The following is a 16,457-nucleotide window of genomic DNA, read 5'->3' on the forward strand; positions in this document are numbered from 1 at the left end:
GTACATCCCAGGAAAAATCCTTCCAAGCTCATCCTTCGAAGCTCATGAGCAAATTACAATGCACCAGATATCAACCGGGGGAGGCAGCAAGCTACAACACTCAAGAAACCAGCCAAAGATGTCCCGAAGCACAGCTTCAGCAAACGTAGCAGCAGCTCGGAGGTAAACATGCGATTCATAATGTTTGAAGAATGTGTTTAAGATTAGTGAAGTGACTGCTGGATATAACATTTAAAAGACAAGAAGTATGCAGTTTGTGTATGAGAGTCAAGGTCTACCAGGAGGTCAGGTTAGGGGAGCACTCCTTTTAGGAGCAAGGGCCCTCACACACCCCAAAGGTTGTCATGCTTCATCCTCAGGAAGCTCCTCGTTGGTCCGGTGCTGCAATGCCCAATGAGAGTACTTTTATTTTTTGCAGATATGAAGTGTGAAGTGCGATGGGTGGCTAAATGTGAGTAGAATGGAAAAGGAATGTGCAATAAAATAACTAAAGGAGTCCAAAGGTTATTTAATCACTGGGTTCCTTTGTTATGGTTAAAAACGTGAGCTGGGCGAGAGGTGGATATAATGGTCCACTCTAGCTCTAATAAGTGTATGTAGACAAATCAAGAGTCAACATGTTTCATGCCTATTACTGTTCAAAAGATCCTGGCATTTCGTCAGAACCAATAAACCTTATCTACTCATAGAGAGATGGTGGATTAGTGAATGTAGATAAGAAAATACCCTGCATAAAGCACATAGATGTATACAGTATACCTTATGGGGAAGACCCAATCAGAGAGCATAAGGGAACCCAATAGTATGGGCCAGAACGGACGCTCACTAGAGTACCGACGGTCAGTAGTCAGTGCTTGCGTTGGACTGCTGACCTACCCCTCGTTCTGCTCTTGCGTCCGTTCTGGCCTGTTCGATTGGGGTCTCTTATCCTCTGTGATTGGGTCTTCCACCAGAAGGTATACAATATATCTAAGTGATTTATACAGTGTATGATATTATTTACACGCACTAATCCACTATCCCTTTATGAGAAGATAAGGATTACTAGCCACCCACCACACCTCACTCTTCATATCGGCAAAAAGAAAAGTACTCCAGCAAAGAGCCCCCCTGTGGGGCACGTTGGGGATTGCAGCACCAGCCCAACAAGCAGCTGCCCGATGGTGGAGCATGACACACTTTGGGGGTGTGAGGGCCCTTGCTCCTAAAAGCAGCACTCCCTAAACCTGACCTCCTGGTAGACCTAGACACTCATATAGGAACTGCATACTTCTTGTCTTATTAGTGAATTGGAGGGGCGCGTATGCTGGACCTTATATAGCACCAGTTCCTCAGTCTTTGTTTGATGCTAGATATAACACGCAGCAGCAAGAGGCTCTAGAAGGATACTAACTTCGGTAGCACTTCAAAATTTACGAGACACCAAAAGAACAACAGGGGTCTACTCACATGTCTCCTGGGATTAAGACCGTAAGTGGTGGAAAAGAGAGTGCCAAAGAAAGCAAGAACGTTTTACAATTAAAGTAGAATATTTAGGTTGTGAAGCCTGAAATTTGTGAATTTTAGGAAAAAAAGATTAACAGGATAATGTCCCTCTTTCCATGAAAGTCTGAAAAAGCTCTGGTGAAACAAAGTGTGAGTGATGAGCTGTTGTTGTGAAGTGCAGTAGAAGTTTTGTCAAAATAGAGGGACTGCAATTGAGTGCCTTAAGTATTTTGCAGATAACTGAAATATTAACTTTATTCATAATATCATTCCTCCTCAGGAAGTGGCTTCATTTAACAACAGGTGAGAATATCACATAAGAAGTAAAAATATCACATAAGGAGTAAAAAACATCTTATTTACCTTAACTGATGTAATGAGTAAAAGGTTCATGAAAAGCAAGGAAGATTGGAGAAAATGAGACCTCCAAGAAAGACAACCAGGTATTGTCAAGAAAAGGAAAAAACTCGGGCCAGCTAAAATATTTTTAGAAAGACAACAATGGGGAGCGGAGCCAAGAGGCTCATCATGGCTGATGTGCTCAGAGAGCTCCGCAGGCCCACAGAATATCCTGCAAAAATCCTACTCGCCATCGCTATGCATCATCTCTCCGATGATCCCTCAGTGCCCGCCATGCCTGGAGGAGCAGCTGGGGCCACCCGCCGGTCCTGTGGAAGGATCAGTACGGCTGGGGCTGGCGCGAGCCGTAGCGCCTGGCTGTTCGCGGCCTAGAGGGAGCGAGGAGAGACGGGAGCTGCTCCAGGAGACCCAGGCTGCCGAGCTGAAAGGTCAGAAATCAAGGCACTGTTGGGGCCCCATTGGGGGTGGCGGCTGTTGTACGACGCTTGACAGGGAGAGGACCGTGGCCCGCGACTTGACGACGTCACAGCCGAGCGGTGTAATTAGAGGCCGCCATCCTGCAGAGAGGTGAGGCGCCCATTAGAGAGAAGGGGGGTGTGCTCCTGGTCGCAGAGGCGCCCGGTTTAGGCTCCTGTGCAGCTTGCGATTGGGGAAGGCTCCCCTTGGCCTCCCTCTCACTTCTAGACCCAGAGCTGCACTACTGCCCCGGGGCCCTGCTGTACTGGCTGGGTGCAGCGGGTGGGAAACGTAAATAGGGACGGCGTTCAGCCGTGCTGAATTGGAGGTGCCCGGATTCACTACAAGGCTGATACTCCTGGTGGGAGCAGGCGGGAGCACCCTACGTGGACTTCACAGCCTCTACTCTGAGGGGCCGGTGCTGTGGAACCACAGGCGGACCCAGGTCTGGTCCACACAACATAAGGGTCGACAGGGCCCCGCTCTCTACTAAAAGACTACTGGGACTAGAGCTGCCAGCTGAAGGGGCTAAGCCTGTTGTGCTATTGGACCCACTTGATTAATTAGGGATCGTGGCACAGGGCCCCCAACTAGAGTCGCATCATGTCCAAAGAAAAGGCTTCTGGGCCAGGCCGAAACAGAGCACTATGGACCGTTTTACGGCGGCGGCGGCGGGGCTGTCCACTGAGGCCGCGGATGTCACGACTGACCTTCCGGATAATGCAGCCCTCTTAGCTGCCATCACTCAGTCCAGGCAGGCACTGGAAACCCAGATTGGCGCAATTGGGACAGAGGTCACACTCCTGCAACAGGACCTCCGTAATGCCGTCGACCGCATCGCAACAACCGAGACAAAAATTGCGGGGGTTGAAGACGCCGTAACCACACTTCAACACAAAGTTACCTCCCTTGAACAACTGACCAAGGTACTGGCCCTCCGAGTGGAAGATGCAGAGTGTTGCGCGAGGAGAAATAATCTCCGCTTTGTGGGTCTCCCTGAAAATTGAGAGTGCAACGACGCGGGAACGTTTCTTACACAGCAGCTTCATTCTTAGATCTTGGCCGATGCCCTTTCGCCGTGCTTCGTGGTGGAGCGCACTCATAGGCCCTGAAGCAAAGGCCTCCACCGGGGGCCAGGCCGCACTTTATGATTGCACGCATCCTAAATTTCCAGGACCGAGATGTCATCCTGCAGCAGGTGAGGACGCATGCAGATCTTATGTATGAGTCCCAGTGGATCATGATATTCCCAGACTACACGAAAATGGTCAACAGCAGCGTCAATCGATCACCGTGGCCAAGGCGCGTCTTCACGACCTCAAGATTCTCTACATGCTTTTATACCCGGCCCGTCTACGTGTGGTTTTTAACTCTCGCACCATCTTTTTTGACACTCCGGTGGAAGTCTTTACATGGACTGATGAAAAATGGTCCCTGAAGCCACATACCCCACCACGCAGAGACTCCGACTCCTCGACCGGAGACTCATCAACCCCCGCCGAAGCCCAAGGAAACGCTACCTCATAGGTCCCGATTCACATGGCACTCCAAGAACAATAAACTAGATGTCGAACACATGCAGTCTCAACAGAAACAAGATTGGGTATTATTAGGTTCTTTTCTCCCCTAGGGACTGTTCACAGATTTTCTTTAATTGAATAAGCGTTGGCGCTCACGTTGAAAATGGGCCCTTAATATGGGCTAGCTCACATCCTCTCTGTAGAACTCAGGGTACTATTGGGACTCAGGGGATCCATTGGGTAGTCAGAATTCTGCCCCCCTGATGGGGGTGGGGAGCAGTGCTTCCTGCAACAGATACTTCAGTTGTTGCGAGGTATTCATAGTTTTGAATGTATGCCTGCAGTTGGTACATATACAGGGTCCTGTTTGGGTTTGCAAGTATTGATTGCATTGTATGCATTGGGGCAGTGCACACAGTTGTTAGAAATAACATCACAATGCCACAAACATTATTTTTTCATTGTTGTCAAATGGTAATTGTAAATACTGGGATGTACTTAAATGTCTACTTGAAGGTCGCTCATAAAGGGATCTCGCAACAAGCACTGTGGTAGCTTTATGCAGACATGCATGTATCTGCCACCTCTTTGAAAGTTAAAGTGTTCCCAGCAAGGCTGCTAAAAGCCACATTTCAGAGAAGAATTTAAAACAGTATTTGGGTATTTTAATAGATGATTTAATGTTTCTTGTTAGATGTATACATCCCCAGATTGCACCCTATCTCAAACAAACTAGGCCCACTATATTTCTAAAACCAAAAATGAAAAAATTACCTTCACATAAACTTCCAAAATTTTCACTTCTTTATTTCCTTTGAATGACCCTCTCCTTCCCTTCTGCCTGTCTACATAAACTTCTCTGCTGGTGCATACCTGTCTATCTTAATCTCTCAGTGTTTGAAACCATATTTCTGCAACCTAATAATATATCCATTCATTCTATCAACTATTTGCTTCTCACATTAACCCCCCCCCCCCCAAGATAACATCTAACTCATTAACAAACACACAAAGGCACTAGAGTAAATGCATGGAATAGTTTCGTTAAAAATAATAACCAATGGACTACTCACTAATTTAGTGTTCTGAAGAAGCATGCTACTTCCCAAAAAGCCCTTCAACGTCTTATCAGAGGGAGTAAGTGATTATATATATATATACATACACACACACAGTTTCAACATGGTACAATCAACACAGAACAGTATAATATCAAGAAAATGGAACAGACATATTCAAATGACATTTCTTCATTCAAATTTCGACAATGCACACACCTTCACCATATTTCTCATCTAATGATTTGCAATTATTATTTGGGTTACATTTCTTAACGGTAGTTATAGAATGCATTATGGATTCTTGCCTAGACACAATTATCACTTTTGCTCAAAGTGAACACAACGTATTGATTCTGCTTCACAGACTATAGATTTCTTGAAGGAGTGCTATACAGGTACCTGATTTTTCCAGTATCAGACTAATGATGTTCCTGTTCTGTAGTGCTTAATAATCCAGTGATATTCTAAGAGGAGATTATGAAAGTACTATCCATTTCCTGTAAGAGATGGGCTAACTATATGTTCATAAGTTTTTAACTAATATTTTTTAATTTCATTTTCTATTGCAAGAAGACTTATTTTGTCTTTTTTCCACTCAGTTTTAACACAGCGGCAGACCCTTGTGCCCTCCCAACCTTTGAAACCCAATCCATCCTCCCACCCCTGGGGAACCACATATAAGGGCCTATTACGATGGCGGGTGGACACCGTATCGGGAAACCGAACCGCCCGCCATTGTCGCGGTGGTCCCGCAAGTGGCATCCCGCATTTTAAACATTGTGGTGGGCGGTGCTGCAAGCAGTACCCGCCGCAATGTGTAAAATGCATGTTGTGCATTTGAATTCACAACGTGACAAGACCCGCGCGGTGCCTGCCACCTTGTGCATTCAAATGCAGGGGGGTACCATAGCCATGTGCACCCCCCCGAACACCCTGGGGGCATGCAACGGGCCCCCAAAGACAAAACCGCCTGCCTTTCCATGGCGGAGTCTTCGCCATGGAAAGGCAGTTCACCGCCACGATGATAATATGGATGGCGGTGCCTGCAAGGCACCGCCACCATATTCCTGGGCTTTTCCGCCCGGTAGGCACTCGGGCAGATTGCCTACCGGCGGAAAACCGGCGGACGGTCTTCCCGTCCGCCGGGGGCCCCCATGCCATCGTAATGTGGCGGGGGGAAAAGTCATGTGGGCGGTAGATTTTGGCGGGCGGATCGCCACCGCCATATGGGCGGTGGCTATCCGCCCGCTACCATAATGAACCCCTTAATGTCAAAAGGACCTAAGCTCACAAAACATAGGGAGATGAGTACCCTTAATCAATTTCAATTCAAGACACTATATTTACATTTAATATGAGGATTGCAATTTTAATACTCAATAGAAAAGATGACCAGCCTTCTTTAACCCCTTAACTTCAGAGGCTTTTTCACCCCAATGCTAAGCCCTTTCTTGGTTATTTGGGGTACATCGCTCTTTGGCCTTCATAACTTTTTCCCACATTAAGGGCCATATGTAGGTAAATTACATTTACCGATTCTTAAATACCGAATTTTACCGATTCGGTATTTATGAATCGATAAATGTAATGTAGGTAAATAATTACCGATTCGCTATATGTCGGTATTTTAGAATCGGTATTTACCGATTCGGTAATGGCAACTGGCTTCCCATTCATTCCTATGGGCCTGGAGGCCCATAGGAATGAATGGGAAGCCAGTTGCCATTACCGATTCGGTAAATACCGAATCGGTAATGGGGGAGGCATCATGGGTGACAGGGTGTCACATTGACACCCTGTTGCACCCCTGATTCGTCCATGTGTGCACATGTGGTGCACATACATGCCCTAAGGGCATGTATGTCTGCCACATTGCACACTTCAAATGGAAAAAAAATGCTTTTCTACAGGTATTCGTCATTTACCATCAACTTTTAGTTGGTGGTAAATAACGAATCCCCACACCAACGACACACTCCCCCTACATATCATTTCAGGATTCGGTATTTACCGAATCGATAAAATTACCGATTCGGTAATTGTACCGATTCGGTAAATTACCGAATCCTGAAATATGCCCCCTACATACCAAAAGCCTAAATACCGGTCGGTAACGGGATATTTACCGAAAATCGGCCGTTACCGACCGGTATTTGGCTTCCTACATATGGCCCTAAGTATCTATTCCAAATTTGCATCTTTTTATTCAACATCCTAGGGTTTCTGAAGGTACTCATGGTGTGTGGAATCCCTTGGAGGGGAACGAGAAAATAGCCAAAATATGGATAAATTTAAAGTTTTGGGGGAAAATTTAAAAAAGTGCTCCGCAACAAAAAGTTCTGATTTTTTTCTCCTAAAAACGGCATAAACAAAAGGTATGCTGTACTAAAGTCCCCAACTTCACAGGTTTCAGGAACATGTATAGCTGTATGGGAAAACCACTTCTTTTACCAGTTTAGGCATTTTGCTAAAAGGTAGCTCTTTTTTCAGAATGTGTGTACTTTTAACCTACTTCCAGTTTGTGGTGGAAACTAATGAGAAATCCTTGGGTGATCCCAGAATGCTATAGATTTCTGAAAAGCAGACAATTCTGAATTCAGCAAGGGGCTGATTGATTCCTCAAGATTTTCCCAAAGAAAGTAAGCGTTGAAATAAAAAAATATGAAAAATGAAAAATGAGTAGGAAAAAAAGGCCATTTGTGACAACCTTTTTATCTGTAACTCCTTGGAACTATGCCCGATTTGCAAAAGCAATATAGCATTACATCCTCTAAACTCTTCTGATTGTGGGGATATATAGGGTTTGTAGGTTGTCCAAAACGCCGAAGTATCAGAGCCAACAACTGTGCCGCACTATATAATGTTTTTTCAGTGTGTATCAAGTATAGAGCAATTCATATGGTAGAATATTAAGAATGAATAACAGGTATGAGAGAAACCCATGTATTTTTTAAATGTTCACAAGATACTAAGTTTAGAAGCAGTGATTATTTGTACATCTCTGAATTAGTGGGCACCCGTACTAGCATGTGATTCAGAGGGCATTTTAAATATATTTCTTCTTTCTCATACACTGAGTCACATTTGGAAGGCACAAATGCAGAGAATTCCTATTGGTAATAACCAATGTTTTACTATTCTGTGTTCCCACATGTCTCCGGATAAGAATGATACCTCACCTGCATGGGTAGGCCAATTTCCCATGAGTGGAAGGAGCCCAAAATTTAACATGGACACCTCACATTTTTCCACTGAAATCTGACCCTTTTCTTTTACAAAGTTGTTAGCTGTGGATTTTGGACCCTAGCTCAGGTGACACCTCAGGAAACCTAGCAAACCTGCACATTTTTTTAAACTACACACCCGGGGAGTTCAGAATGAGGTGACTTGCATGGCTCTCACAATTTTTCCTATCCAGAAGCCCTTGCAAACCTCAAACCATGACAAAAACACACATATTCCTCACATTGCTGTGAAGAAAACGTCTGGAATCCGTTGAGGAGCCACACATTTTGTACCACCCAGAGACCCCACATTCTCACAATAATAAGAGTACCCCACTTGTGAGGGTGGCCAAAAGACCGTAACACAAAAGGCCCTGAAGAGCTACTTTGAGAGATCAGCAATTGAGGTAGCTGCAATATTTGGAGCCGTACTCGACCGCCATCCATGGAAACTTACCAAACAACACAGTTTTGAAAACTAGACACCATGGGATTCCAGAATGGTGTGTCATGTGTGGATCCCACAAAGTTTTACTACCCACAAGGACCTGCAAACCTCAAACTTTGCCTAAAATCACAAATTGTCCTAACATTTTTGTGATGGAACACTTCAGAATCTACAGGGATCCAGAAAATTCCCAATCTGTGTGCCGTGGCACCCAGTGCGCCATCAAAACTAAGCTGGGGTGCTGCACAACAAGCACACAATTTAGGAACCTCTGAAAGTGAAAGATGTGCTTCTCCTCCGAGGACCATTTCTATTTCTATGATCATGAGCGTGTTGATCAAGCTTGCTGTCATTCCAAACTGAAAAACTTTAAATGTTGGAAGCACGCTCTGTCTTGCTGCAGTGTTCTGAGGCACACAGGGCTCGTATTGTAGTCCTTTCCCTGCTGGTTATCTGAGATACTGGGTCCTAATCTGCCAACAGCTGTATCTCTTGCACTGTGCAAACCATCACAGTCTTGTGGCAAACAAAAAAAAGGCATTGTGCAGTATGTTCTTTGGCAGTCTGCTGGGCCTATGCCATACTAAGCCCCCGCGCCAGCCTGGACACATATTGCGAGAGACTGCTGACAAAAAAGTCAACTTCTCAGCTCCTGCCCCCTGGTCACGTGTGCTTTAAGGGACCGAAGGTGCAGTGTTTGTCTGGTCACTTAGCCTGGGCCTTGGCGGTTCCCCATTACAAATGAATGGGGTAACCCTATCATAGCCAAAGGACCTGGGTACAGTATAATATGAAAACAATTAGTCCTCGACTAACCTTAGAGAAAAAAACAAATGATGAGGGAAATTAAATCATATGGGGTTGCCAAATCAGTCAACCACTGGTTATCAATACTGCTATACCGCAAATGTTTAGACAAATTCACACCCTGAATGGAAGGAGAAATTATAGATACACAGTACGTATATACAAACTACACCCACAATTTTTTGTTGAATAAATTCATTTTTTATATATTCTCAAAGATTAATGCAAATATAACTACAATGGTGAAGACATTACCATACAAATTAGAGTCAAAAAGAGATTGCTTGAGGGAAAGGAGTGGGAGAAGGAAGTGCTCGTGCTAGAGGGAAAATGGGGTGAAAATCACAAGCTTTAGAGTTGCAAGCTATTCCTTGTTTCAAGAGGATGCTCGTGTATGATGGAAAACCAGTACAGTATGACCTCTCCACGACATTATTTAAAGTAATTTTTCATTATTCTGTAAGTGCATGAATGCAACATCTGATGGTGGGGCAGGGATGGTCAAAGGAGTGGTATGGGCCCTTGCTTGGGGGTATGCGTCGACGTTTCGACCCAACTTATGCATAGAGGTTAACTTGTGACATCCGCTTGCGGGTCTTCTTTAGGACAGAGGGTTGGGAGGGGCAATCTAATCCTGGTGCCAAGGAGGGGCGTCCCAGGTCACTATTCCCATGTGGGGAATAGTCTGCAAGATTGCGGTGTGTCGCACTAAAGATATTCAAAATGTTGTGATGTCCTCAAGAGTATCCAAGACCCCAATAGATTTTTATTATTAAGGAATGGGGATTGGTCCATATTCCTGAAAAATTTTAAAAGCACCAGGCCTCGTAGAAGCTGCTCCATTGGAACCCGAGAGGAAAATATTTGCGGTATAGCAGTATTGATTACCAGTGGTTGATCGATTTGGCAACCCCCATATGATAAAATTTCCCTCATCATTTGTTTTTTTCTCTAAAGTTAGTCGAGGACCAATTGGGCCTTGGCGGTTGGCAGAGCACACAAGTGTTCAACTGCGACAGTGACAAGTACTGTTAAAAGCTCCAGTCCCGAGATGGCTGACAGGCTCCGGCCCAGAAAAAAGAAAGCTGGCTGCACTGCAGAACGTGGAAGGCAGCCCAGCCCACTGCGGCGGTACAGTCAGCCAGCAGCAACAATTTGAAAGCGATCAGTGATAAGTGTGCAGCGCACTGGCTGGTGGCAGCTGAACTGGCAGTGGCTGAAGCATTTCAAAGTCACTGGTAATAGGAAGTCACATAGACACAGCTTCTTATAGTGGTGGTGAAAACTGTTAGTCGTGATCAACCAGTTAGGTAAAGTGGGAGCGGCTCTCTAAAAGTTTCACAGTCAAAGCAGATGTCTCTTGCTCCATGAAGTTCAAGAGTGCAAACCCCAAACAGCTAAAGCTGCCTTCCATCCTTCAGAGATCAGGAAATTGTGGGTCATTAATTTGGGGTAATATCAACAGGTATCAATTGAAGCACTTTGTATTACCAAACATGTATTAAATGTTTTTAAATCCAAAATTAATTTATAACTCACAGATGAAAGGCTATATGAGATAAGACAGCTGATATTTAGTAAAGATTGCCATTTGCATTTTATTTAATGCTGCTAAAAATATTAGACGAAGGTATGGTACACCGGGACAGGATACCGGGCAACTTCCGAAAACATAAAGAATCCCATGTCAGGTATGGGTGGTTTATTTAATCCAGGTACTACACTGCATTTAATAAAACAAGATTTTCATTTTGAACTACACGTTTTCTTAATTCAGTGCTCGTGATAAAGTGTCAAGCAAGGTGTCACATATGAGAAACGTGAATGTCACTCATAGGTGCCCTAGAAACATGGAAATGTCACTCATGTGCACACTGAAAACTTGGCAGCTATACCAACTAAATTCACTGAGGTTGGATGGATAATCCCTTTGCACTACACAGCTTGCCTAAGGAGCGTGCTCTCTGTTTTTCATTTCTGGTTTCTAATTGGGGCGGATACCCCCTATTGTACTTCCTGTACTAATTTCCATATTGACCCACTGTATATTTGAGGTGTGTTGTAGTGCCTTTCAACCATATTAGCATCATGGCACATTCAGAAGGCTCCCGCCTGGAGGAATATGAACCTTAGTTTTTTTACCCTCTCAACGCGCTTCAAGGATTTCTAAAACGCTAGACCGCATCACAAAAATACTGACCATGTTGGGTGTGGGCAAAGTTAACGGTATCCTTCTGTGCAAGGAGAATTATTTGGCCCATTGCTCACGGTTCAAGCTAAATTAAATTGTGACAGTCTAGTCATATGATTATCATACCTTCATCAACTTCATCCCAATTATTTACAGGGAGAAACACAGAAGTACTCGCGAAGCCGGGCTTAAGTGCCACCACCTGCAAAAAAGTAACATAATAGAGAGCTGCGGCCAATAGGTCAAGGGAGCCGCTGGTCGAAACAGCTTGGGAACCATTGCTTTACTGTCACCAGTGTTTATGGTCATCTTGCACGACCCAACTACAATGATGTAGGCCTTAGATGTAATTTGGCAGGGAGTGTATCCCCAAACATTCTAGATGGGGATTGGAATGTCACAATGGAGCTTACTGACTATTCATGAAAAGGTAAGCCATCCCTGAAATAAATTAAGAACAGCTGTATCTAATGTGATGCATAATCTACAGATAATTTGACGCAGTTAGGAAAGTAAATCCAACTGAACCTGGAAACTGTATTTTCAGCTAGATGTCACGTGTGGTCTTTAATCAACTATTTTTTAATATCAAAAGAGTTGGCTGTAAACATCTTGACTGTTTTAACTACTCCACAGCACCTTGCCAACCACCTGGTGTTATGTCTTAAGATCTCTGTGCTGAGCCCCACAAAGAGAAAGAGAAGAAAGACTTCCAATAGATCGTTATTACTGGATTGGAGTTTTGTAGCACACGTGCATCATCAATTAAAGGAATTCATCCTAGCAAACCTTGGCTCAGACATATTGTTTTCAAATTGGATTCTTTATAGGCCTTTGTAAGGGGTGTTATTATTAAACACAGAGTTTAAGCTGGATGAAAAAGGCAAACTGAAGAAATGGGTTTCTTAAATAGAATCATTAAACATTCATATATGAAAGTTAACTTCTGGAGATTAACAAGACTGCTCTGCATCACATTGGAAGGAGACTCAAAGAACATATATGCAGTGGCAATATAAAAGCAAAATACCAACAGGCGCTGGCAAAGCCAATAGATCTCGGCTCTGCAACGTATTGACTTTGCCAACGCGTTTTGGCAATGCAGTACAGCATCGACATAAAGCATATTTAGGTGGAGGATATACTGTGTTGCACTCCACAAAAAAGAAATAGATATATTAAAAAGGACTGCCTGGGTGGGGGGTCTATGGAGGAGCCAAGCAATAAAATAAAATGTAATAAATGGGTGCGGGTAAGAGGGGAACAGTAACCCGCGAAGGACAGAGCAACACAGAGTTGGGGAGAAGAACATGAGGGAAAGCACAACACAGAGCGTGGGGAGGGAGAAGCTCAGGAGTAAGAGAGCTGGAAAACTCATCCAAAATCATGATATGCTTAACCAAAAAGAAAAAAAGTAGTTCCTGAAAGCGAGCAGTGTAAGGATACAAGTTCGCCATTTAAAAGGACGATAAGAGGCTATGGCCCAGGGGAGGGTCAAACACATGAAGCCAATGCACGCCAGGGAATAAGAAGCAAGCAAATGAGAGTGAAAATAGAGCCACTAATGGTAAGGACTAGGTGGACTGTAAGCCAGTGGCGTAATGAAAGTTGAGGGTCCCCCCCCCGCAACGCACACTGAGGGGCCCCAGCTCTGGAGCCCGGGTACTGTGCTGAGGGAGCCCCCTTCAGCTTGGGGGCCCCCCGCACCGCGGGGGCTGCGGGGGCCTGTGTTACGCCCTTGCTGTAAGCCCAATGTCAGTCCTTAGTAAGCTAACAATAGGTGTTTCGCAATTAGACAGCAGTAGCTGAGACCAAAAAACAGCCCTGCAACAGGAACAACATACCAGTTAAGTGAAATACGTATCAAATTCCTATCATGCCAGACAAAACTGAATGAAACAAAGAATAAAACACAGGAGCGATGGAGCTAATCTTATCATTCAAGAATAATTTCAAGAAGCCTTCTAGGGCTCCTTCTTGCCTCTTTATTTGTAATCTATCCAATGTGATTCAGATAAAGTGCAAGATTCATTTCCAGATCTTACATTAACAAGTCTAAATGCATTTTATTCAGGTCACCCTGAGAGCTCGGTATCAATGGACTAAGATAGAAGCTGATCACAAAGACAACCCAAGCTTCGCTCGCGCAGTTTATTTGATGTTACTTGTCACCCCTCTGTGGAAAAGCACCAACCCGTTGTTGACAGCTACCCACCCATCTCCAATTCTGTATGTCAAAGCATGCCTAGGGTAAATGACAGGTAAGGATTAGGTCACACAATAAGCACCAATTTATAAGTCACTGAGCAATGGCACTCTAATTGTGTGCTTTCACTGAAACACCTCATAGAGGCATTGAAACCTGTGAAAAGGAGTACAGTACATACTGGTAAAAAATGGACAGTGGTTCATAAATTACTGTCCACTTGCCTCTTCTTTAAACAGTAGTTTATGCTCCATGTTTAGAAAGATTATTTTTTCATTAAGCAACTTGAATTTGTTATGCCCCTTTGTCTAAATATGATTACAAGGACACCTGTATTATTAGTGCATATTGATATTTTTCGTTCTATCAGCTAAGAAAAAGCAAGCACGTGACATCTGACCTGGCAATTGTAGAACACTCGATGTGCCAGCCGGGTCTTCCTTTCCCCCAGGGAGAACTCCAAAATGGCTCCTGGGGTTTGGATGTTTTCCACAGGGCAAAATCCTTGTTATGCCGCTTGTCGCTCTCACCTGGCAACAATAAACAATCATGGATGGCATCAAAATTATACAAAAACGAATCCTCAGTTACATTTACAAAAATAGTTTTTACGTCACAAGAGATTCAGGCATAGCCAGAGTCCTCATAGGCCAGGCACGCTGCTACTACCCCCCCCCCCGCCCCCCCCCATCTCCGCGTCCGCGCCCACACCAGCCCTCTCCCACATGATGGTCCGATCACAAGAGCGCGCAGCTACTAGTACTCCCGATGGGCGACACAGTGCACCCCCCCCCTTTTCCCTGGTTTTCGACCCCCAGTTAGTTAGTGGTTAATCAATGGCCGCACTACCATAGCCTCTGCGACGCCCCGTACAGGGGGCTCAGGCGCATAGCACGGCATCCCGGCCGCGAGGCGATCTTGGCGCACTCCAGCAGGGCACACTCAGAGGCTGGAATCGGGCCCATATCTGCAGCCCCACTCAGGACAGCGATGAACGGCCTGAAGAGCCGAGAGGCTGCTAGATTGCAAGAACTATGACTGGGCGCACCAGCAATGTACATCTATGTGTCAATGGCGATATCTTATGTGCCTGTGTTTTTTTTCACTGTCTATTAATGCCAATAAAGAAAGTTTTTCAAAAAAAAAAAAAACAAGAGATTCAGGCATGCAGAAAGCATTTCAATCCGATAGTCTGAGACACACTAACAATAACAAACTCAACTACCCTCTGCCATGTGAGCTAAGTTTGATCAACCAATTAGTATTTGTTTGATAATTGAACATTAAACACCTTTTGTTGCCCTATGTGGTACATAAGTGCTTTCTTGGAAAGGGTAGGGGTTTTACTGTGAATAAAAGGGAATGAAAGCAACCCAGCCCCTTGGAAAGTCTTCAGCAGTTATTTGCGTTCGTTTAGTTGCAAAGTACATTCGTGTGTGATGACAGTATGCTGGTAGACAAAACAGGCAAGTAGAATATGCTGTTTCTCATTCATAAAAAGGCTGAACAAATGATTTGGGACTACCTGGCTGTTATATAAGCGATTGTGTATTTCCCTGCGTGTTGTTTGTGTATTTGATTTGTGTTGCCTGAGTGCATGTGTAACTGCATGCACCTTGGGCTTTAAGTGCCCAGAAACCTGCAACTATCAAGCCACGGGCACGGATTGCAGTGCTGGTAATGATTCCCGGGTATATAAATTAAATACCCCTTAGTACGTTTATTTAAAGAGAACTCCATCTTCTTGACAAACATTTGGGGTGGCAGATGAGCTTGATGTGATGTGAAGCTTTGAAACAGCAGATAAACACTAGCTGCAAACATCACCTTACGCGTGACTTTTAGACTTGATTTATCCAAAGATGACACCACAAGGATCCGGGGAAGGAGCAAAATGGGGTCCATGTTTGGTGATCTGATTACATCACAGTTATCTTCATCATGTCGATTTATGATTGCCTACCATGAATTATACCTTGAAAGATATGGTACGTTTAGATAAGGCCAACCATCCTCACAAACAAATACCACAGTATTTAACTTTGCAACACACTCAAAGGCGCGATGACACCGCATATGCAGTAACAAATGGTGCTTGAAAATCCTGCCCCTCTCATACAAACAAAAAGCAGAGGGGTATACACCCTGTGAGATGGTGGCAGCATCACGAGTGGGAAGTTTGTGCTCCTGACACTACTGCTTTCCTGCAGATTAAAAGAAAATTGTACATCATATATGACAACTTGATGCTTTGCTTTCTTTAGGGGGAAAGGACTGTTCCCAGAACTGGGAAAAAGCCAATCTTTTCTTTCTTGTTAGGAGCTTATAACACAAGCATAGATAGGTTTTCTTAATACCAAAGTAAATATGGTGCAAACCTTGGATGACATTAACATTTTGCTCATGGGTCCAATCCAGTCAAAGGTGGATCTCCAGGTCATTGACCTATCCGGAAACTGACAATTGGGTGTGAACTCAGCTATGGAGTGCATGTTGATGTTGAAGAAAACAGGAAGTAATGAGGAGCCCCGGAGAACTCTAATTGTAATGTTGTGGTGAGGGCATAGTGCACTCTGTGGATTAACATTGGGGCCCCCTCTTGCACTATGCACAGGTAAGAGCGCCTGGCCTGAGAGCTCCTGATTGGGTGGGGCAGGGCTCTCCATGTACTTTGCGGGGGAGGCCTCAAGTTTCATTAC

General features: G+C 44.5%; 1 protein-coding gene across 1 annotated transcript in view; it reads right to left on the reverse strand.

Annotated features, from left to right (window-relative positions):
* CARS2 (cysteinyl-tRNA synthetase 2, mitochondrial) overlaps nucleotides 1–16,457 on the reverse strand; it is a 442,315-nt gene that overhangs the window by 216,886 nt on the left and 208,972 nt on the right. Inside the window, exon 7 of the mRNA XM_085622177.1 lies at nucleotides 14,159–14,288. Coding sequence (XP_085478303.1) covers nucleotides 14,159–14,288 — 130 coding nt within the window. The remainder of the gene's footprint in view (nucleotides 1–14,158; nucleotides 14,289–16,457) is intronic.

This window comes from Triturus cristatus, chromosome 8 (assembly GCF_964204655.1).
Source record: "Triturus cristatus chromosome 8, aTriCri1.1, whole genome shotgun sequence".
In the NCBI taxonomy this organism is placed as follows: domain Eukaryota; kingdom Metazoa; phylum Chordata; class Amphibia; order Caudata; family Salamandridae; genus Triturus; species Triturus cristatus.